At 43.2% G+C, this 25,362-nt stretch overlaps 1 protein-coding gene across 1 annotated transcript in view; it reads right to left on the reverse strand.

The window, feature by feature from the left end:
* The window catches only part of LOC148031174 (cell division protein FtsZ homolog 1, chloroplastic-like), a 42,711-nt gene extending 17,559 nt beyond the window's left edge, over positions 1–25,152 (reverse strand). Inside the window, exon 1 of the mRNA XM_087684711.1 lies at positions 24,794–25,152. Within this exon, the coding sequence (XP_087540837.1) occupies positions 24,794–25,096 (303 nt within the window). The 5' untranslated portion in view covers positions 25,097–25,152. The remainder of the gene's footprint in view (positions 1–24,793) is intronic.
* Positions 25,153–25,362: the final 210 nt, after the last annotated feature.

Genomic DNA, 25,362 nt, shown 5'->3' on the forward strand with positions numbered 1-25,362 from the left:
TAATGTAGAACTAGACAATCTGACTCAAAAATTGCAAAATCGGTGCACATTTGCCTAGGAATTTTTGGGGCTTTTCACATTTTAGTGAAATTTTTTCAATTTCACAAGAATTTGTACGCACCAGACCCAAGAAATTTGGGGATTTGTCCAGATTTGATACGAGCAAGACACAACAGTGATATTTGTCTCAGAAATTGCAGAAATTTGTGACATTTTGCTTTCAACATTTGGGGCTTTTCATATACATGCAAGAATTGGGCTGAAACTTATCCGATTTCTCGACATTGATGCACATTAGACCCCGTGCAATTTGCGGCTTTTGTTGTTTGGGCGAAATTTGTGCACCATTGGTCATTTCATGTACATGCGGGTTTAATTCCATGCAATGTGGACACCTAGCACTTGAAAAATTTGGGGGTTTTGCTGAAATTGCTCTATTTTGGCAAAATTAGTCTATTCTATGCATGTCAGAGACAGTGTAGATGTATGGTTGATGCTTTGAGCACAAAATTTTTGGGGCTTTTGACCGTGCGTGTCAAATTTTGTGCCCGTGGGTACATGTACAATAGAAATTGCAGCTAAATTTTGGAACTTCTCATGTAATGTAATGTATTTGTCCTTGGAACAGTTGTAATCAATTGTAGAGTGCTGTAGCACAAGGTTTAGTGCTTCATTTGCAGATCTGAAATTTCTACATTGTGGTTATTTATTGCTGGTTGGTACTTGTTTGTATCTTGGTCACTTGCGTGACAGTTTGGGCCTGCATTTGCTGAATTTTTTTGTCACATTTGGGCTGAAAATCATGTCTGGCAGCAGTGACAGCAGTCATCTCATGCACATTAAAAAGCTTGAAGAAGCACATAACTTTGCAGTCTGGCAAAAACTATGCTATAATATCCTGTTGCAGAAGAAGCAAGCAAAGCCGATTAAGACCAAAGGGGCAAAGCCCGCAAACATGGAACAGGAAGACTGGGATGAGTTAAATGGGCTTGCACGCTCAACCATCGAGCTATCTATTTCTGATGCCTTGTTATTTAACATTGAAGGTTTAGATTCTGCCTATGCTATTTGGACTCGACTGGAAGAAATGTATGCCCAAAAGAGTGCCGCAAGTAAAGTTTATTGGCTAAAAAAGCTTATGGATTTGCGTATGAAAGACGGTACAGCAATGTCTACTCACTTAAGTGAGTTTAACTCCATTTTCAGCCAACCGGTTGCCTTGAAGTTCATGATTGATGAAGAATTTAAGGCTACGTTTTTGCTTTGCACACTGCCAAAGAATTGGGATACATTCAGGACTTCTATGAGCAATTCTAATGTGATCCTTTTGAATGCTGATGTAGAGAGTGCTCTACTTATGGAAGAAATGAATTGGCAGAACAATGCATCTAGTAAGTCTTCTAGTGCTTTGCATACTAGAGGCAAATCACAGCAAAAAGGCAAATCTAATAGCAAGGGACGCACTGAATCATGTGGTAAGGATGTTGAATGCCATCATCGTGGAAAGAAGGGTCACTTTAAACGTGACTGCTACAAATGGAAGAAAGAGAAAGAAAAGGGCAAGAAGACAGATGATAGCAAGGAAGAGAAGAAAAAGAGCCAGCCTAAGAAGAGCAATGTCAAAATTGAAGAGGTGAATGTAATCACTCATGACACTAATAGTGGGAATGACGTACTCTTCATCTCTTCACACTTTAGTACACATACTTTACTTGCAGATACGGATGATGACATGCATACTTGGATTCTAGATTCAAGTGCTTCCTTTCATATCACCCCTCATCATGAGTGGTTTTCTGACTATACAGGGGGTCGACATGGTGTTGTCCATCTTGGGGACAACTATGCATGTGACATTGCAGATATTGGCAGTGTGCAATCGCAGTTTCAATATGGTTTTGTCTTCACACTTCAACATGTATGGCATGTACCTTAGCTCAAGAAGAGCTTGATTAGCACAAGGTAGCTAGATGGCGATGGATTTCATACCACCTTTGGTGATGGGAAATGGAAGATCTGTAAGGGATCTAGAGTGATTGCCAAAGGTTGTAAAAGTGATACCTTGTATCCTCTCCATGTATCTAGTGTGTGTAACCGTGTTGTTGCCGTGACCAAGCAGCCAAGTATTTCTATGTGCCATGGTTGGTTGGAACACATGAGTCAAACTGGAATGAAAGTGCTTTCTCGTTTGGGTTACTTGCCTTATCTTTGTTATGTTGCTTTTGAGCATTGTGATCATTGTGTTTATGCGCAATGGACAGACAGGACAGCAAGAAATGGTATAAAGCCATGTTGTCAGAGATAGAATCTCTTGAGAAAAATGGCACTTGAGACTTGGTGCAGTTGACTAAAGGGCAGAAAACCCTTCCATGCAAATGGGTTTACAAGATGAAGGTCACTTCTGGTTCCTCACCAGAGTACAAAGTAAGATTGGTTGCGAAGAGATACAAGCAAGAACATTTAGTTGACTTTGATGAGATCTTCTCCCCTATAGTCAAGATGACTACATTGAGAACCATTTTGGGCTTGGTTGCAACTGAAGATATGGAGCTCATACAGATGGATGTAAAGACTGCATTCTTACATGGTGATTTGCATGAAGACATATATATGCAGCAGCCTGAAGGGTTTGTGGCAAAAGGGAAAGAAAAGATGGTATGTAAACTCAAAAGGAATTTGTATGGGCTAAAACAAGCACCAAGAGAATGGTATCATAAGTTTGATACATTTATGCAGTCTCAAGGTTTTCATAGAAGTCAAGTGGATCATTGCTTGTACACCAAGAAGGCAACAGATGGCAGCCTGATTATCTTGGTTCTACATGTTGATGACATGCTAATTGCTGGCAGGGATACTCATGTCTTCGACTCACTGAAGCAAAGCCTTCATGGCAACTTTGACATGAAGGATCTTGGTGATGCAAATCACATTCTTGGCATGCGAATACTCAAAGATAGGTCAAAAGGATTACTCTCGCTATCTCAGCAGGAGTATATCTCCAAGGTTTTGCAACGTTTCAATATGGAGGGGGGGAGAAAACAATTGGGATTCCATTGCCTTCATATATGAAACTCAGTGCAAAGGACAACCCTATATCTGATGAAGAGAAGGCTGAAATAGCAAAGATACCATATGCTTCAGATGTTGGCAATTTGATGTATGCTATGGTTGCTACACGTCCTAACATTGCCTTTGCAGTGGGAGTGGTATGATAGCACTTTGACTATCACAATGGAGAACAAGTAACTCTGAGATGCCAAGCTCTCCCACCAGACGTGAAAGTCATAAAGCCTCCTTGCATGCCTTAGTGGCAGCCACATACTCTGTCTCTGTAGTAGACAATGCAACACACTTTTGTAGCCTGGAGATCCAAGAGACTGCTTCTCCTATGAAAGTAAACACATACCCAGAAGTGGACTTCCTGCAGTCCGCATGACCAACATAGTCTGCATTCGTAAAGCCAACAACAGATGCCTTCTGCTTTCCAAAGCAGATGTACAACTCTTTTGTGCCTTTAAGGTATCTCATAATACCTTTCTGCATCCTAATGCTTCTTGCCAGGGGTTGCCATGTATCTACTAACCACTCCCACTGCAAAGGCAATCTCAGGACGTGTAGCAACCATAGCATACATCAAACTGCCAACAACTGAAGCATATGGTATCTTGGCCATTTCATCCTTCTCATCATCATATGTAGGGTTGTCCTCTGCACTAAGTTTCACATATGGAGGCAATGGAACCCCAATTGTTTTCCCCCCCTCCATATTGAAACGCTACAAAACTTTGAAAGATATACTCCTACTGAGATAGATAGAGTAAGCCTTTTGATCTATCTCTGAGTATTCGCATGCCAAGAATGTGATTTGAATCACCAAGATCCTTCATGTCAAAGCTGCCATGAAGACTTTGCTTTAATGAATCCAAGGCATGAGTATCCCTACCAGCAATCAGCATGCCATCAACAAATAAAACCAAGATAATCAAGCTGCCATATGCTGCCTTCTTGGTGTACAAGCAATGATCCACTTGACTTCTATGAAAACCTTGGGACTGCATGAATGTATCAAACTTATGATACCATTCTCTTGGTGCTTGTTTCAGCCCATACAAACACCTTTTGAGTTTACATACCATTTTTTCTTTCCCTTGTTCAACAAACCCTTCAGGCTGCTGCATATATATGTCTTCATGCAGATTACCATGTAAAAACACAATCTTTAAATCCATCTGTATGAGCTCCATATCCTCAACTGCAACCAAGCCCAAAATGGTTCTCAATGTACTCATCTTGACTACAGGAGAGAAAATCTCATCAAAGTCAATTCCATGCTCCTGCTTGTACCCCTTTGCAACCAATCTTACTTTGTACTTTGGTGAGGAACCAGAAGTGACCTTCATCTTGTAAACCCATTTGTATGGAAGGGTTTTCTGCCCTTTAGGCACCTGCACCTAGTCCCAAGTGCCATTTTTGTCAAGAGATTCCATCTCTGACAGTATGGCTTTATACCATTTCTTAATGTCCTGTCTGTCCATTGCTTCCTTGAAGCAAGACAGTTCACCACCGTCTGTCAACATGACATAATCAGCCACATTAATTGCACCAGGAACAAACCTGTCAAGTTGTCTAGTAGCCCTAGACGATCTCCTAACCCAATGGTCATTGTTTGCTAGCTGTTCCTGCAAATTTCCATTTTCAGCATGAGGTCCTGGCATTTCAGCCTGCAAATCAGCATTAACAGCTTGTTGTCTTGGCTGTTCCTACACATGTAATGGCTCATTTTCATGGGCAATAGCTGGCTGATCATTTCCAACATCATTTCCTGCATTTACAGGTTCATTTACAACAGGTATTTGCTGCTGTACAGCGGGCACATTTTGTTGTCCAAAAGGTATTTCTTCAGCTGGGAAGTGTGTTACATGTGCGAACAGCAGTAGTTATAATGTTTGTGGCATTGGGGCAGTCACTATTATTGCTTCAAATGGTTCTAACTTCATGCTTCTAGATGTCTTGTTTGGCCTAGCATTACAAAGAACTTGTTGTCTATCTTTGCTTTTAACAAGCATGGCTTTTTGGTCATTTTCGAGGATGACAAATGCATTGTCAGAGACAGGGAGATGGATTATGCACTTAGGCTGTTTGGGACCCTGTATAAGCGTTTGTTTTTGTTGAATACCTATAACGCACAGTCTCATGATGCTTTGGTAGATACTACTCTATCGCCTGTTATGCAAAAGGCGGAGCCATGGCATGCCCGCTATGGACATATGATTTTTGGGAGTTTGATGACCCTTCAAAGGTGTCATATGGTAGATGCATTGCCTCCTGTGGAGACTACAGCTCCTCGTGCATGCGAGGGATGTATTTTGGGCGAGATGCACAAATTTGCCTTAAAAAAGGATGGTGCAGTGCGTGCTGTCCAGAAATTGCAGCTTATTCACTCTAATGTTTGTGGACCCATGAGGATATGTGCACTTGGAGGTCATCTTTACTTTGTTACATTTATTGATGGCTACTCTCGGTATACATGGGTGTATGGACTGAAAGCAAAATCTGATGTGTTTATGCATTTTAAACATCTTGTTGCAAAGCTTGAGATTGCAACTGGCTTGAAAGTGTAGACACTTTGCACGGATAGAGGGGGGGAGTACATGTCTCGTGCTTTTGAGACATATTTGCTTGATCATGGCATTACACATCAAGACACTATTAGAATGACTCCTCAATAGAATGGTATTGCTGGAAGGAAGAATTGCACTCTTATGGAGATGACTCGTTGTATGCTCAAAAGCAAGGGGCTGCCTCATAAATTTTGGTTAGAAGGCCTTCAGTGTGTAAATCATGTGTTGAATCGTGCACCCACTAAGGCATTAAAGATGATCGCCCCTTTTGAAGCTTGGTATGGCAAGAAACTCAAGGTTAACTACTTTCGGGTATTTGGCTGCGTAGCCTATATACATGTTCTAAAAGAGCTTCGTGGGAAGCTTGATGACAAGGCTACTAAATGTATATTTACTGGCTACAGTTCGGAAAGCAAGGGCTATCACTTGTATGACGCATGCACAAAGAAAGTTTTTGTCAATAGGGATGTCATATTTGCTGAAAATGCTGCATTTTTACATGATTAGTTACAAATGCCAGCCACCCATGACGTTGGTGATGTCTTTAAGGGTCTCTTACCACTTTCTTTGAAGTCTGTGCCTGCTGCTGTAAATTGCCACACAGACATAATACAACAAGCTATTGCTGCACCATATGCAGCTGAAGAGCTGGGTATTGATGATGGTTTGCCACATGCAATGGAATATGCAGTACAGCACGAAAGGGCTGCTGTAAATGCAGTAAAAACAGTCCCAAGATGGCTGTTGCAAACTCCCCAAGAGAGTAAAATGGATGCTCCTTTAGCTCAACGCACTAGAAGGGCTGCTAGACATGCAACACATATGCAGGGGGAGCCCATTTACTGATTTTACGGAAGTAGGTGATTGTGATGTATTTACGAGCTCACTGTTGGATGATAATGAGCCTACTTCTTGGGATGAAGCTCAGCAAGATGTACATTGGATGCAAGCCATGCAGGATGAGTTAGACTCTATTGCCACTAACTCTACATGGGATCTTGTGGATTTACCACTTGGCAAGAAGGCCATTGGCACAAAATGAGGTTTTAAACTCAAACGCAAGGTTGATGGTACCATTGACACGTACAAAGCACGGTTGGTAGCAAAAGGCTATGCATAGAAGAAGGGCATAGATTATGAAGAGACTTTTGCTCTAACATTCCGTATGAGTATGGTGAGATGTATAATTGCTATGGCTGCAAATTATGGTTGGAAGGTACATCACATGGACATAAAGACAACATTCTTGAATGGGGATTTGCATGAGAATGTTTGTGTCACAACCTCTAGGGTTTGTGGTGAAGGGGAAAGAGCACACGGTATGCAATCTAAACAAAGCTCTTTATGGTCTCAAACGAGCTCCTCTGCATGGCACTCTAAAATTGATGTATATTTGGCCAGCAAAGGGTTCAAAAACACTTCAACTGCTCCCACTTTATACATTAAGAATGAAGGGGAGACTTGTTGATTATCATTCTTTATGTAGATGACATGTTGCTCACTGGACCTTCAAAAGCAAAAATTGCAGATTTCAAGGCTGAATTGAAACATGCATTTGGTATGTTAGATATGGGTTGTTTACACTATTATTTGGGAATTAAGTTTGCCCAAAATTAGCATGGTATCATCATGTCATAGTTACAATATGTGGATAAGTTGTTACATAGGTTTAATATGTAAGTTCGCAAACCTATGTGCACTCCTATGGAGCAGGCTGTCTATGCATGATGGTGGAGAGATGTCTGATGTTGCAATTTACAACCAGGATGTTGGCTGTCTTATTTATCTTTGCATCACACGCCCTGACATTCAATATGAAGTATCTCAGGTGAGCAGATATATGCATAGTCCACGGACTATAAATTGGCAAGTTATTAAGCGGATCTTTAGATATTTACAAGGTATTCTGTCACATGCATTATTATTTTCGAGGGGGGAGACTTGCAATTATAGGCTTAGAGTGATTCATGTTGGGCTGGTGATGCAGACACTAGGCAGTCTATTAGTAGACATTGTTTCTTTTTGGGTTGTTCATGCATTTCATGGCTAAGTGAAAAACAGCCTATAGTGGCTACCTTGTCCTATGAGGCTGAGTACAAGGCAGCCTTCACAGCAACAATTGAATGTGTATGGTTGCGCAAATTGTCTGATCTACAGGCTTTTCGCAAGTCCTTAAACTTGCTACCCTTTGGTAATTGATCATTCTTGTACTTTACCACATTGGCATTGCAAGGGGATGTTAGAATTTGCCAATTCTATGGGTAGTGCCCAATGTTTTAGCCTTTAATTCTTTTTCGGTTGTTAATGTGAACACAACTAAAGTTATAAGTTGTATCACCACTCTAAGAGAGCTAGTGTAACGTGCCCACCTATCGGCTGTCCAAGCACGTTTTAGCGGTCTATCGAGAAACGATTCTAGGCGTCACCGCCCAACACTCCCATGGAATGTTTCAGGTTTTGTCGCCTAGGGTTTCCCGAGTTCGCCTCGCAATGGGACGTCCACGGCCAAACCCACTAATCGACCTGAAATTTGGGTTCCTATTAGACAAAGTCTCCTGATAATATCCTAGCGTCGGGTTTTGGACATCCTACTTTACACAGAGATACCCAATCCGAAGCAGATCCATACTGCACTTGGTTCAAAGAGAATGGGAAACGAGAGGGATGCGCCGCTCAACCTCTCTGCCCGTAGGGCATAGTCCCATTCCGGTCCCCTAAAACGGCATGAATCGGGTTCTAACTTAACAATACCTAAAGTCATCGTTGGTAAAATCTTGTGAAAAACCTCCTAGTTCTCTGGGACCACCCAGCCGTAGGACGGACCCGTCAGGGATTCCGCCCATCCGCTTCCCTTGATAGCTTTAGTTTTCTAATTAAGTCCTACCACTTTTATGTGTGACACTTAAAATCAACTTCATTAATTAAGACTTTTAGGAAATGTGATTCGTTCGCGTAATTTACAGCATAAACATGAAAACAAAACAAGCAGTTCTTTTGATAAACAAGTTCCTTAGCTTATCTTCAAGTTAGTCTTTGTCTCCTACCCATACAGGAGAATTATGTATCCCTTCTATCCAACAGAAGAACCTGGTCTAAATCACATGGCACCAAAATTTCCATCCTTTATCTAGAATAGGATCTTCCAACGCCTCCAGACGTTGGGCTCACAGCAGCCTACAACTCCGTTCCGGACTTGGCAAGGGGTGTGCAGAGCTCCACTGACCCCAAGCGACCTAGGAGTGAGACACACTTTCCGTGGTTAGCCTTTTCACCACTCGACCTTTGGCCCGTGAATTGAGCAGTGTCCTCTCGAGGTAATCCGGGTGCGATCTTGGAGATGATTCACACGTGCAAAATATCCTTCCTTAATTAAACCATTAAGAAATCAAGCACGATCAAGGCAATCAGCCTAATATCATCTTTCAGTGAAACATTCCTTTATTTCCCATGGCTACTTGTCATTTCTAACCCTTACCATGCTTTTGCCATCAAACACAAGCACTTGGAATATTTATCCAAATCACAATGCAATAATCAATTGATTGAAAGAAAAACATTTAGGGTGTTGTTCAATTAACCAACAAAACTAATTGTATTTTTCCCAAACAATACAAGAATAGACGCGAGAATAATTCCATCGCATATTTGCTCTTCCCCTTTGGATCAAAGAGCGATTCTATGCAAAATTTTCTTAATACTTGTATGCACAATTCTTAATGTCATTCTTTTTACGATTATGCTAATCAAGGGCTGAATGCAAAGAGAAAAACAAGCACTTCCTAGAAGTGATGTGCTTTGAAGCTCCACTATCAAAATACCATGTTTGTTGTGTTTCAGAAGCATTAAATGTAGAGAGGTTGCCTTTGGGAGCTCAACACCACAAATACCTTCTTCGGCACGTCCAACGGTACTTCTTTCATCGGTAGACGATTCGGAGTCTATGATCCATGAGTTTTTAGATTCCCTATCTCTTGCTTAGAGGGATTCAAAGGGGAATATACTTTTTTAGCCCTCCAAGGAGGCTCCTTCTTCTTCTTTGACTTCAGAGGGGATCCCTCCCCCACCACCCTAAGAGGGGGCACCTCCTCATCATGAAGTTCCTTACCCACCATTTACTCTTTTGGGATGGTTGTCTTTGGACAATCATTTCTCCTATTGATACCCAAGATCTGTCAGAGTGCAGCGATGCGGAACCGTAGGACATAGACTGAGAGAGAATGAACACAGAGAGGAGAGAGAAAAAGGGAGACAGTGTACACGCAGAAAATCTGCAGTGTAGTATGCTGTATAAGAGTGCAAAAATATACAAGGGGGCAGAGGAAATATCTACGTATGTCTTCAACTTGATGACCTCGATCTCCGCCAGCCCGAGCACAATCTGTCTCAGCCAACAGATCTCAAGATCAAAATCTGAAAATGAATAGATGGGAGAGTGTGCCACAACCTGACTATAAATAGCCAGGAAATAAAGAATGCCCAGCACCAGGTCGGCTGCATTAAATGCAGCCGACTGCAGAAAAAAATAATTAAAAACTGTCCAACTGCAGGTTGCCACGTGGCACCTGCGCAGACTACTGGCGTGGCTGCTAACATCCGTACTACTGACATGGCACTCTATCGTACTCTCCTGTCCACCGACTATCCAGGAAATGACAATCTAGCACCCCCTCTCAGATCCTAGACTAGTCAAAAGATTGAGAGATCTGGAATGCTGCCGAAGAAGAGCCTGGGGAAGGGCCTTCATAAACAAATCTACAAGATTATCCTCCGTCTTGCAACACTCCACATCAATGGTCCCATCCAGAAGATTCTCCCAAATGAAGTGATACTAGATCTCAATGTGTGCTTCGTCCGGGCATGGAAAACAGGATTCCATACCAAGGCAATGCAACTCTCATTGTCGCACCGCAAAAGAGTAGGACGAGTCTGGGGGGAGCCAAGCTCCTCCAACAATCTCTGAAGCCACACAACCTTACATGTGGTGGAAGACGCAGACCGATACTCCGCCTTAGTAGAAGAAAGGGCTATCGTGGGCTGCTTCTTGCTACTCCAAGAGATAACACCTGTACCCAAGGTAAAACAGTAGCCTGTAGTAGACCATCAGTGGTCCACATTGCCAGCCCAATCCGAGTCACTCCGACCCCTGCAAGAACTAGATTGGAAGCATCTATACATGCGGGATAAGAAATCCCTAACTTAGAGCTCCCCCTTAAATACCGAAGATTCCTCAGGGCAACTTGCCAATGCACTTGTTTGGGTTCAGTCATGAACCCTGCCAAAAGACCCATAGCAAAACAAAGATCAACACGAGTGTTGAGAAGACAAATCAAGGATCCAATCAACTGACGGTAGCGTGAAGCATCCATCATGGGAGAATCTGAGTGTGAAGTGGCCTTCCAATTCAGATCCATAGGAGTAGTAATGGGCCGACAAGTCTCCATCTCAAAAGTCACCAAGAGCTCCTGAATGTACCTCTGCTGAGAGATGAAAATCCCCCTCTGAGACTGATAAATCTCGTGACCAAGAAGAAATGAAGAAACCCCAAATCCGTCATCTCAAATGCCTGATGTAAAGCTGTCTTGGTCTCTCAGACCTTCTGTGCATGGTCCCCTATCAGAATCAAATCATCAACATATAACACAAACAACACATGACCAACCTCGAAAGTGTGCACATAAAGCTGCGGATCGAAATTGGAGCGCCGATATCCCAACTTCAACTGAAGAAACAAGTCAATCTTCTCATTCCATGCACGTGGAGCCTGCTTGAGACCATACCACGCCTTCTTCAACCTGTAAACTTTCTCATCCAAGGATCCAAAGCCAGGAGGCTGCTCAACATAGATCTTCTCCTGCAAGTGACCATTCAAAAAGGCGGACTTCACATCCAACCGATAGACAGGCCATCTCCTATGGCCAGCCAAGGCAAGAACAGGTCGAATAGTCGCCATGAAGCAGTGGGGGCAAAAGTATCATGGAAATCACTGCCGGGGCACTGAGCAAAACCTTTAGCAACAAGGCGAGCCTTGTGCTTGTCCAAAAAACCATCGCTAAGATACTTGGTCTTGAAAACCCACTTGACATCAATCACCTTCTTGTGAGAGGGACGAGGCACAAGAGACCAAGTGTCATTCCTCTCAATAGCCTCCAACTCGGCTTCCATAGCCTTCCGCCAATGATCAGACTGCAAAGCCTCCTTCACTGAAGTGGGCTCACAATCCTGCATAACACAGGTCAGCAAACAATAGTTGAAGCAAACAAGCTCCGAAGAATGTGTCCGGTTCCTCCGTGAGCTCCGCAGTCCATCCTGCGGTTCCCACTCCTCATGGACCCCCTCGATCCTTGAATCTCGGAGTGTGTCACGGGCCCAACAAGGAGGAGGACAAACCTCTCCCCGTTGCTCTCCATCTGCTGAAGACTTGGGTACATCCACCAGCAGAAGCTCCTCAAGAGTGGCCGGTGAAAGAGAAGACTCTAAATCAGAAGAAGAATCTCCATCAACAGGCTCTGGCTCCAAGAAAACTGTCTCGAGAGCCCAACTCTCCACTAGATCTCCAAGGACGAGGTGCTCCTCACCCCCCTCTGTGGCCAAAACTTCCACGAATCACACATCTCGGCTCGTGTAGACATCCCACTTAACGAGATCAAACAGACAATAACCTTGGGACTAGGAGCTATAGCCAACAAAAACCTGTCGTCGGAAAGCCGCCTCGAACTTATCACGCTGCGTCTTCGGAATGTGCACATAAGCGTCACACCCAAAGATCCTGAAATAAGAGACATCAGGCTTAGTCCCGAAGTAAGCCTCAAAAGGTGTCATCCTATCAACGGCAGAAGTGGGAGATCGATTGAGGATGTGAACTGCAATAGCCACTGCCTTGGCCCACATAAACTGAGGTGTTTGTCGGTGGTCCATCATGGTGCGCACCATCTCGATCACACTTCGGTTCTTCCGCTCCAAAATGCCATTCTCTTGGGGAGTGTTGGTGCTAGCAAACTCCTGGTGAATGCCTCTATCTGCACAAAAACGAGCAAACCCATTAGACATAAATTCACCTCCCTTGTCTGAACGCAAGGTCTTCAATCGCCAGCCAGAACGATTCTCCTCAAAGAGAAGTCAATCCTTCAAGTGAGAGAAAGCCTCTAACTTCAAAGTCAAGAAATAGGCCCAAGTCATCCTGTTGTAGTCATCTACAATCAACATGAAGTACAAGCTCCCCTTCAGGGACTCGGTTCTCATCGGGCCACAAAGATCCATAGATACAAGCTCCATAGGTGAAGTAGACTATCTAGAAGCTTTATTGGAAATCGCATCCCGATGCAGTTTCCCACGAATGCAAGAGACACATGGTTGGACAAACGACCCTCGCAATGCCTTCCAAAGGTACTCATAATTCAAGTGACCAAACCGAGCATGCCAAAGCTCGGACTATGTTTGAGAAGTAAAAAGAAGAGAGGTAAGAGTTAGGGAAGACTTCAACTTGTAGATGCCATCCTCCTCATACCCTATAGAGAGAACCTTCCTCGATCCACAATCAAGGACGCGAATAGTATCACTGTCAAACTCCACTAAGAGACCAAGAGCACAAATCTTATGGACCAAAAGCAAATGATACCCCAAGCTTGGTACATGCAACACCTTGGAAGTGTGGGTACCACCACATCCATCTGGAATAAGCTACATCTCACCCCGCACAGCAATAGACACAGAAGAGCTATCGCCAATGAGAATCTGCCCACGCAAAGGTCGCAAATGGGCAACACCATCAGAAGGAGTCATGTGCCGTGAGCCACCACTGTCCACAATCCACTTTCGAGCCTGGGGAGCTGTCATCGCAGCATCAGAAGTCTTCGATGTAGAGTCCTCAATGACTACTAAGTGTAGAAAAGCAACTAATGAGGGTCCAGCCACTGCTCCAGAATCCTTTGTGTCCTTCTTGGTGTCCTTCTTGTCTTTGTCGGGGCAATCCTTCTTCCAGTGACCAAAACACTGGGTTCCGTGCCACTGCAATGGCACTCTGACTGTCAATGAACAAAGGAGTAGGCTCCATAACAGATACATCCAGATCAGCTAGCAAGCGTCTAAGCCATACGCATTCAACTGCGGTAATGAAAGCTGCCTTGTATTCAGCTTCACATGACGATGTGGCAACAGTGGATTGTTTCTTGCTAAGCCAAGAAATGCAAGAAGAGCCAAGAAAGAAACAATTGCCACTAGTGGAGTGACGTGTATCATAATCACCAGCCCAATCAGAATCACTGTAAGCATGTAACTGCAGTGGTCCCCCCTTGGCATAAAGCAACCCAAGAGATCGAGTATCCTGCAAGTAACGAAAAACACGCTTGACAGCTTGCCAATGTGACATACGTGGCTGATGCATATACCTGCTCAAAGCTGAAACTACAAACTGATGGCCGGCCTAGTGTTGCATAGGTAGATAAGACATCCAACTGCAGGAGCATATGTATGTATATCAAACAAATCACTGTCATCATGTAATAACAATTTCAGTCCAGGTTCCATGGGGGTACAAACTGGCTTGCAATCCTGTAAGCCAAACTTCTCAAGAAGCTGCCCAATATACCTTGACTGTGATAGCCCAATACCTCGAGCATCATGTATGAACGGGATGAGCAAGTAATAATGCAAAACTCCCAAGTCAGACATGTCAAAAGTTTGCTGCAAATTTTGTTTGAATGCTGAAATCTGATCAGCATGTGTTCCAGTGAGCAAAAGGTCATCAACATAAAGACATATAATCAGCATAGATCCCCCTTCTTTACATATGTAAAGGGTAGACTCAAATTAGCTGTTTAGAAACCCCTGACCAAGCAAGAAAGCATCTATTTTTGCATACCAAGCTCTAGGAGCTTGTTTCAAACCATATAGTGCCTTTTTGAGCTTGCATACCAAATGTTCTGAGCATTCAACTACAAAACCAATGGGCTGCTGTACATAAACTTCCTCCTCAAGTTCCCCATGTAAAAATGCAGTTTTGATATCTAGCTGATGCACTGTCCAACCATAATGTGCAGCCAAAGCAATCATAGACCTGATGGTCGTCATACGGGAAGTAGGAGCAAATGTCTCCTCATAGTCAATGCCCTTTTTCTGTGCGTAGCCTTTAGCTACAAGTCGTGCCTTGTATTTATCAATGGATCCATCTGCTCAGTTTGTAGACCCATTTCGTTCCAATGGCTTTCTTCCCAAATGGCAAGGACACCAAATCCCAAGTTTGATTCTTAGTAATAGAATCTAATTCAGCTTGCATTGCTGCCATCCAATGCACACTGTGTTGTGCATCCTCAAAACATTCAGGCTCTTCATTATCAAAAGTACTTGCTGCCATAACAAACTCCATGGTATGTGCTGAATCATGCAAACGAGTTTGCCTTCTAGTACGACTAGCCATGGGTGCATCCAAAGGACTATCTTGCATAGTCTGCAAATACCATCTAGGTAACCATCTAGCTTCCTGACTGTGTGTAAGCTCTTGCTGAATTTCAGTTTCAGCATTATGCTGAATATTCCGATCAGCCAATGGCTGAATTTCTGCACTTTCCATAGGAGCAGCTGGCTGAACATTAGGTTCATTTTCTGAAGCTCTAGCTGAATCACCAAAAGTAATGGGCAGCAGCCCTTCAAAAACATCACGGGCAGCCTGATATATGTCCAAACCAGCCAAGGATAATTCTGATTTTTCATCAAAAACAACATCCCTGCTGACAAAAACCTTCTTTGTAACGGGATCATAGAGTCTGTAGCCTTTGCTCTCATTGCTATATCCCATAAAAATGCACTTAACAGCCTTGTTGTCCAACTTTTTTCTAAGTACCTGTGGAATATGGGCATAGGCAAGACACCCAAAGGTACGGAAGTGGCCAACAGAAGGTTTACGACTGTTCCAAGCCTCAAAAGGTGTGATGGTCTTTAAGGCTTTGGTAGGGCATCTGTTCAAAATATGGCAAGCACACATGACTGCTTCCATCCAAAAACTATGAGGCAAGCTCTTTGCCTTCAGTATACATCTGGCCATCTCCATGAGTGACCGATTCTTCCTCTGTGCTACCTCATTTTGCTGTGGAGTATAGGCAGTAGTGTACTGATGGACTATGCCTTTCTGCTTCAAAAAAGAATTCAACATAGAGGACATGTATTCCCCCCCTTGGTCCGAACGGAGAGTCTTAATTTTGCATCCAGATTGATTTTCAACAAGTGCACTGAAAGCCAAAAATGCATCATACACTTCTGACTTCTTTTTCAAATAGTAGACCCAACAAAAATGTGTAAAGTCATCAATGAATGTCACAAAATAGTAACAACCGCCCAATGACATTGTTTGCATAGGTCCACAAACATCTGAATGCACCAACTGCAATCTGGTTGTTGCTCTGAAAGCAACATCACGGGGAAATGAGAAACGATGCATTTTCCCCAAAATGCATCCCTCGCATAAGTGCTCAGGAGGTCTCTCCAAGAGAGGTAAGCCATCCAGCATCTGAGTACGCTGTAAAAGCATCAAGCTGCCAAAGTTTACATGCCCCAAACGAGCATGCCATAACTCCGCCTGTATCATAGCAGGAGTAAGAGTGGATGTCAAGTATGCCGACCGATCTACTGAAAGAGCATCCAGCTCATATAAACCATGACACAAAGATCCTGTCAAGACCAAAGTCATGCGTTCTTTATCTCTAACTATGCAACGGTCATCATCAAATGTGACCTGCAAACCACAACGTGCCAAAGAAGAAATAGAAAGCAAATTCTTCTTGATTCCAGGCACAAACAAAGCATCCTGCAGGCGGAGAATAGAGCCATCAATGGCTGTGAGCTGAATCTCCGCAATACCACGAACAGGGTATGATGCATTATTGGCACACTGTATAGATTTCCCAACGGGAGGTGCACTAACTGAAGCAAACAGATCTCTGCGAGATGTAATATGTCTAGAAGCACCACTGTCAAAGAACCAAGTGTCAGCATCCTCTGTAGAGCTAAGTGCTCCATCGGCCCAAGAGATGTCATAACTGCAAGTGTAAAAACAATAGTCCCTGTCCACAACAAAGGACACGGACTCACTAGCAGTGGAAGGAGTAGTAGAAACAGACATTCCTGACTCCTTCTCTTTGGCAATGCGCTTCCTGCACTCAGTGATATAGTGGCCTGGCTTCTTACAATAATGACATTTTCCCTTTTTAGCTTGCGTCCCCCCTTGTGTCTGATTCCGTGATGTGCCCGAAGTGCCAGAACTCTGTGGAGCATTTTTCACCTTGTTGTTTTTGCCTTTCTGTCTTGCCACAAAAGCTTGCTCAGAGACTATAGCATCGACGCCACTATTTTTCCTTGTTTGCTCCTCCTCTAGAAGCAAACTAACCAGCTGAATAAAAGTGAGTGGGTGCTCGGCAATCCTCATGGTGAGGTTCAATGCAGTATGAAAAGACAAGTACGAAGGAGGTAAGGAATTCAAGGTGGTAGATATCAACTGTGCATCCGAAAAGTACTCATCTACATTCATGAGCTGCTCCCTCAAGTCCTGAATCTTATTCAAGTGATCCTGCATAGAATCACCCTCATTCATCTTCAAAGTCTCTAACTCTTTCTTCAAGAAAGAGATCCGAGTCTCATTCTTTCCTGCAAACATATGCTCCAAAGTCAGCCATGCATCTCGTGAAGAAGATGCTGAACGAATGTGAGGGATAATGGACCGCTGAACTGCCAAAGCAATCAGCGACAAGGCCTGTGCATCACGTGTATCCCAAGCTTTTTGAGCTGCAGTTCTTGGAGAAAGTGGCTGAGGTGGAGCGGGCTGAGGTCCCCGTTGTGCACGTGCCCCTTGAGGAGGAGAAATAACGGGAGCTACAACTCCCGGTCGAGTTTCCTCTCCACTGACATAATCCCATAAATTCTTGGCCACTAATACATTCTTCATCATGAATGACCATAGCGAATAATTGTTTCCATCCAATCTGTCTTCCTTGGATACATACGTAAATACATCACCTCCCTGATTTGCCATAATGACAAATTTCCAAAGACAAATGAGCAATGTCAAAGCAGTAAGGACTGAAAATCTGTAAATTTTCAGAAATTGCAGCAAGCACACTTCTGCAATTAATGTGCAAGGGCATACTCTGTCAAAATGTGTTTAAAACAATCTTTCTGTGACTGTAACTGCAGTTCATATGCAACTGTCCTCAAAATACATAAAAGCCCCAAAATTTCTGATGAATGTGCCCAAAAATTTGCATCTAATTTGTCCCACACATGTATCCTGTATATTGTGCCTGCTGCGTAGGAACCCCCTCTTCCAGAACTTTGTTCTGGAATAAAATGAATAAATATTTTTTAAAAAATTTTCTAAATTACCTGGAGTGGACAGGGTGGACAATTAGGTTGCAGGCAGGCTGGGCAGTCGGGTGGCCATTTTACGTGGATAGGGCGTGGAGCTGACGGGTGACACACGGCGCAACAGTAGTGAGGCGACGCCCAGGCCGGGTGGCGACTGTGCCTGCAGCTGGCGGACGTGCTGGAGGCAGGCGGCGCTCAGGCCTAGTGGCAGTGCTGGAGCTGTCGATTTTGAGCTGGCAGACGTGCTGCAGGTCGAGCCTGACGAGGATGAGGCGCTGCTAGGACAGGTGGCGTACGCAGGTACAGATGGTGCCTTCAGCTACTGGCGAGAGCTGCAGAACTGACGGGGGCCGTAGACAGTGGGGGCTACAGTCTGCAGACTGCAGACTGCTCTGATACCAAATGTAAGGATGGTGATAGGATCAAAATACAACTGAGAGTGCAGTAGACAGTGTAAGAGTGAGAGAGACAGAGTGAAGCACGACACCCAATCCAATTGACTGAAAGAGTGTAACATGAAAGTACAAAGTACAACCCTTAAACCTTAGGGTTGTAAGGGGTGTTCACACCCGACACACGGTAAGTGCCCATAAGTCTGTAACATAAGCACATAAGCACATACGAAAATAAGACTAAGTCTGGGGGGAAAAACCTCTCCTACCGAGAGTAAAAAGTGTCCCAGTGTCCTACTGATCACCGACACTCCCATATGAGCGTAGGCGTAAGTGAGGCGTGAGTCAAATACCCAACATCTATGGACATGTTAACCTGCAATACCTGCACAAACGCAAAATCAGCCCCCTCTAACTGTGTAAACGCAGCCTTCTAGGGCTGGTTTCTCTGCTGCCCAAACCTTCTTCACCCGCCGGAGGCGATGAAAATGTAAAATCTGCAATGGAAGGCCTCAAACGCAACCTTCCTCCCCTTCAAACAACAATAACCTACAACAAATTCATTGATTAGACTCCTTTCCCGCACGCCCACGCTCGCTTCAGCCTTGACCTTATGTGCAGCCCTCCCACTTGCCCTTGAATCCTAGAAATGCAGCCTTGTGTCGCGTTGAAATCTCCTCTTCAGATAGGTTCAACCCTCAGTCAATCCATCTTCACCGCTCCAATACCATGTCAGAGTGCAACGATGAGGAAGCGTAGAACATAGACTGAGAGAGAGTGAACACAAAGAGGAGAGAGAGAGAGGAGACAGTGTAAACGCAGAAAATCTGCAATGTAGTATGCTGTATAAGAGTGCAGAAATATATAAGGGGGCAGAGGAAATATCTGCGTATGTCTCCGACTTGATGACCTCGATCTCCGTCAGCCCGAGCACAGTCTGTCTCAGCCAACAAATCTCAAGATTAGAATCTGAAAATGAATAGATGGGAGAGTGTGCCACAACCTGACTATAAATAGCCAGGAAATAAAGAATGCCCAGCACCATGTGGGCTGCATTAAATGCAGTCGATTGCAGAATAAAATAATAAAAAACTGTCCGACTGCAAGCTGCCACGTGGCACCTGCGCAGACTGCTGACGTGGCTGCTAACATCCGTACTGCTGACGTGGCACTTTGCCGTGCTCTCCTATCCACCGACTATCCAAGAAATGACTGTCTAACAGGATCTTCAAGTACCGCCTAAATCGGGGGATTGGAGGTTCAACAGCGACTTGGTGAAGAGACCTTCAAATTCCTTCCAACATGGAGTTACAGAGCTAGTGGTTTCTCTCTTGAGGTGGAGTCAGGTCCTACAATTCATCCCGTCTATTGTTTCTTACTACAAGTTACCTTTGAGATGGAAATCTTAGATCTCGGGATCCTCTTCTTCTTCATTGTAACGTTCTTCGCTCCTCTTTCTTCATCCCTTTTTGGACCCGATAGGGGGGGGTGTTGAGAAACCACTTCTTCTGTTTACACAATTCAATTAGGGTTTCGCACTGACATCCCCAAAAAGGGCTGGTGTCTACATTTTGGCTACTTTTTCAGTGGGTGCCCACACAGTGGTGCGCCACCCTAGACACCTTGTGGCTATAAAAAGGCAATCACTTCATTCAATCTTTACTTCTACCACCATCGCTCTCTTCAATCATTCTTTACCCCTCTTTTTTCGTCATCAAACACCCTTCCCTTCTCTCACCAACCCCTTCCACTGTCGACACACCCCTTTAGGAGGACATTGCAGTTCGTGGCTCGTGGCTACCTTCACCCTTCCTCTTCTACTTCAAGCATCCTATGAGCTCAAAGAACCTGTGACATTCTATGTAGCTAGACCTATAGGCCTAACTTTTGAACCACATACATAGCCCCAAAGCTGCTTAGCAATAAGTACATGCTTCATCATGTATACCAACATGGGATAGTTAGTGCCATCTAATTTGTCTGAGCCCCTAAACATGTTGAGCAAATCACTTTGCTTGGCCATTGCTTGCTGAAATTTCTGGTTTTTCCATAACCAACTGCTATCCAAAGTACAAATGCAATTGTAGCACAAAAATAAAGCAAAGAAAATAACAAAAACTCACAATTTTTTTAAAATTTGATGGTGTCGATGAATGAAATTGCAGCTGAAAGGGCTCCAATGCACGCAAATATTGATAAAGTGTATCCAAACACTTGTACATCCTTACCTGCCTCATAAAAAAGCCCATAATGCAAAGTGAACTCCACATATCTCAATATATATCTAACTGTATCCAAATGAGACTTTCTAGGCATCTGCATAAACTAATTGACAAGGCCAACATCATAACTCAAGTTGGCCTTGTGATAGTCATATAAATCAGACTTCCTACTATCCTCCTAAACATAGTAGGGTCTTCTATCTCATTCCCAACATCAGTACTCAACTTCATATTTTGCTCCCATGGCATTGAAAGAGGTTTACATACTATCATAGCATACTTGGATAACATATCCAAGCCATACTGCCTTTGGGACAGCCATATACCATCATCACATGTGATCACCTCAATACCAAGAAAGTACCTCAGCTCACCCAAATCCTTCATCTCAAACTTTTTCTTCAAGCATATAGTAATGTAAAGGCTCCATTGAGTAATCCAGTAGTACGCAAGTCTAGTTAGGTTAAATACCCTGCTAAAAGATTTGGTTTTGAAGGTTATATAGCTCACCATTATGCTTATATGGTAAAGGTGATTGAGGATGTTGAGCTCACTTGCTTTAAGGATGATGTTGATCGTACTCATTGGGATGCAACAATGGATGAGGAGATAGCTGCATTAGAAGCCAATAAGACTTGGAATCTGGTACCATTGCCTAAGGGCAAGAAAGCTATTGGTTGGAAGTGAATTTACAAAATCAAGCATAATGTAGATGGTTCTGTTAGCAAGTATAAGACTAGGCTTGTTGCAAAAGGCTATGCTCAAACATATGACATAGATTATGAAGAGACTTTTAGCCCAGTTACTAGAATGGCCACTGTTAAATATGTGATTGCTTTGGCAACATCCAAAGGTTGGATTTTGCAATAAATGGACGTCAAGAATATCTTATTGCATGGTAAATTGCAAGAAGAGGTGTATATGGAGCAACCAGTAGGTTATGAGAATTTAGAGCATCCCACATATGTGTGTAGGTTAAAGAAGATGCTCTATGAGCTGAAGCAAGCACCTAGAGCATGGTCTGACAAGATCAGAGAGTATCTTGTCAACATTGGCTTTTATGTTTCTGATATTGATCACTCACTTTATGTGAGAAAGGAAGATGCAGGCTTGGTTCTACAACTCTAAAAGCAGGCAACTCTGTAACCAATCCTTTGAACTGCATTTCAACCTTTGCACATTTGCATGTCCAATATGTTTATACCATATTTCAATATCTGCAACAACCACTCATTTTCCTTTAGCATACATAGTAGCATTCATAGCAAGAATTCCAACATCTAAAGTGAACATGCGACCAACTCTACTTTCTTTTGTGACCAACCTACACTTATCATTAAAGTCTTCTACAAACAACATTTTGCATTAAATTAAACCTACAACCCTTGCCCTACCATTTAGCCAACAGACGCTGAATTCTTTGTGATCGATAGCATATGAGGTGTAGTTGACCTCAATGTTGGTGAATTTGAAAAAATTTCGAAAAAGCCCCAAATTGCATTGGTAAAATTTGCTGAAATTTGAGCTAAAATGTGAAAAGCCCCACATTTTTGGGAACATTGGAGGCAAATCTTCGAATTTGATGAATAAAACTATGGAATTGACTGAAGTCCCCACGTTGAGAGACAAGTTTTTGCCCATAATATGAGATTTAGACAAAACCCCAAATTTTGGCTAAAATTGTGCTTAGATGGAGGTGTTGATGTGAACAGGGGCCTAATAAGCTCCAAAATGAATCAATGTTTAAAAGATTAATATTAAGCTTTAATTGGAGACCTATCAAGTTGAAATCGTCAGGCGAAACACGTGGGTGATGTAGCAAAGACTGTTAGGTGATGCAACAAAACATGATGAGGGTGCAGCAGCTGAAGTGGACGTGGCAAGATTTGACGTATCTAGCCAACGCGATCTATCTGCCAAGAAGTGAACTATAAACAAGATAGCTACATACCGACGTGAGAAACTAACGGGGCTATCCTAACGATTCGGTAGGAAAACGAACTGCCAAGGCAGCTGCAACATCCTTGTTTGGGTAGCAAAATTCGAGTACGCAAACACTAACGATTCAGTTTCTTGTCAGCACAGTGTGTTGTGCAACAAGCAAGAGTCGTTAAAGGAGACACAGGTAGGTGTGGCGAGACAAGATTGTCAGTGCAAGCCTAAGCAAGTGTTACTAAGATTCCAAGTAGTAGGTAGTTGAGCTCGAACACCGAGAAGAGAGAGAGCAACCAAGCTCAAGGCTCAATGTTGGCTATGGCAACACGCAAGCACATTGGCAACAGCTAAGAGATATGGCTTTGATACCATTGTTAGGTTAGGGTTCAACAACACACGCACACTCACAATGAACAAGTGAATAGCAAGAGAGAAGAGAATACTGGAAGGTCACATCCACTAGGTGAGAATGAAAAAAAAGTACAATCCCTAAGGCACTAAATACCACACCCACTGACGGGTGTTCACACAAGGAAAAAACCCTTCTCCTACTAGAAGGTAAAAAGTGCCCGTGAGATAAGAGAGTGTTCACACCAGAGCATAGGAGGAAGTGTAACACAATGGGTGATGTCAATGACTGAAAATCTGATGTAGAGGAATGAGAAGCAAGGCAGCAAACTGGACATCAAAATACAGCAATCTCTAGTACTAGAACACCAAAGCACAACAATCTACAGTCCAGCAACAAACTTTAGAGTGACGAATCTAATGAAGAATGTCTGAAATCTGGTCTTCAACCCCTAAAGGAATGCAATCAGCTCTAAATTATTATTTCAGCCTCAACCATCCTTTCTTTCAATTCACTTCAAATGCCAAGTCACTGAAATAAGAGAGATCTTTCAATGGCTAAGCATACTAGGTTGTACAAGGCCCTTACATATTCCCCAGGAGTGAGTGATCCCAAGAGTTCTCTAGAGGATGTGGGCTAATGGATGGAAAAGCAGCAAACTAAATGTCAAAGCACAGCAATCTCTAGTCCTAGAACAGCAAAGTGCAGCAGTGTACAGCCTGGCAACAGCATCTATCTTCAACCTTCAATTTGTCTCCATCTCTTTTATTCAAGGAAAGTAATCTGTCTTAAATAATTATTTCAACCTCAACCATCCTTTGATCCCAAGAATTCCCTGGAGGCTATAGGCCTATGGATGGCAGCGTTCTAGAATGCCTTGATCATTTCTAAGTGAAAGTCAAGGTTGCTTGCTTTTTTTTATTTTTATTTTTTTTGTTTGGGCAGTTCAACCCTCAATTTGTCCCATTTCCTTCTTTTATTCAAGGAATGTAATCATTTTGAACTACTTATTTTCAGCATCGACCATCCTTTCCTTCAATTTCCTTCAAATATTTCGTCACTAAAATAAGAAAATATTCTAATGGTTAAGCATACTACGTTGTACATGGTGCTTATGTGTTCTCCATCAACAAGTGATCCCAAGAGTTCTATGGAGGCTACAAGCATATGGATGGCAAACTTCTAAAATGCCTCAATCATTTCTACACGGAAGTTGAGGCTATTTGCCTAACAAGAGGGTACAGCAGCTGGAAGGCAACTCTCTCACACATCAAAGACCCCATTTTTCTTGCTCCAAATGCCCCTACCTGAACCATAGTCCCCCAGAGTAAGAGGACACACAAATGTAAGTTTCCAAATTGTGAACTAAAAAGTGACATCAAGTTACAAAGATCATCAAGGTTTAGCATATTGTCAAAGTTTAAACTGCATAGCCGTCTCCATTACGGACCGCAACCTTGATGGTCATTCTAAGTAATCTACCTTCCAATGGCTAAGTGAGAAGATCAAGACAAATGTAATTCTCCTTCAACCATCAAGAGAGTGCTCTGAGACTAGTGACCATTACTGAAAATCCTTGGAGCAAAAGGTACAATATTTATAAACAAATAAACGCAACAGCATCTTGGTAATCATAAAATGAATAACATTTCCTTTTCCATGGGTACCCTTGCTAAACTGTAACAAACAGAGGGAATGACGGCTAGCCGTTACTAGGCTAAATAGGACTTATGGAACTTACTTCGTGTAAGAAAATGAAGACTTTTTGGCTTTCCATGGGGAAAAAGAGAGACATACATGCACTGGCTGACCTTACTGGGCCAAAAAGGGTCTTACTGAACCGACATTTCATGTAAGCAAACGGAGAATGATGTCGGCACAGAGAGAGAGAGAGAGAGAGAGAGAGAGAGAGAGAGAGAGAGCAACCTGAAGACCACTTCCGATCATCCTATTGACTGCATTGCTGCCCCCGCCTCCGACTCCAATGACCTTGATACGAGCACCTTCGTAGGAAGGCAGAGACGCCCGGGCGCTTCTCAGGCAGGAAGGCATCGTAATCTGCTCTCGATTCCTCCATCCGCCTAGGCTCGAGATGGAAAGCGCGTGCAGCTTCAGCTCCCTTCGACCGTCTGTTTTGCAGAGAAGACTCGATAAACAGGCACACGACGAGCGACGGTGATGAGGCTGGTCGTGATGAAGGAAAGAGAGGTTCTGCGAATGAGTGAGCATTTTCTTTTGGTTTTGGCTAGGTAGGAACAATGGACTCGAAAATAAACCAAGGCTGAAGGAAATAAGTGTTCCAACTAATGAGTAAGGCTTAAGCTGTAAAACTAGTCCCGAGAAAATCTGTTATGCTGAAGTCGTGTCTTTAGAAATGACATGAAGTCATCTCTTTAGAAATGTTATCTATTTACATTATAATTGACCGATCTAACAAGTCAATACCCTACCCTACATGGCATGCTCTCTCTCATCCCAAGCTTTCCAAAACAAAT

This window comes from Lygodium microphyllum, chromosome 9, assembly GCF_053477565.2.
Source record: "Lygodium microphyllum isolate KBCC chromosome 9, Lygodium_microphyllum_v1.1.10, whole genome shotgun sequence".
In the NCBI taxonomy this organism is placed as follows: domain Eukaryota; kingdom Viridiplantae; phylum Streptophyta; class Polypodiopsida; order Schizaeales; family Lygodiaceae; genus Lygodium; species Lygodium microphyllum.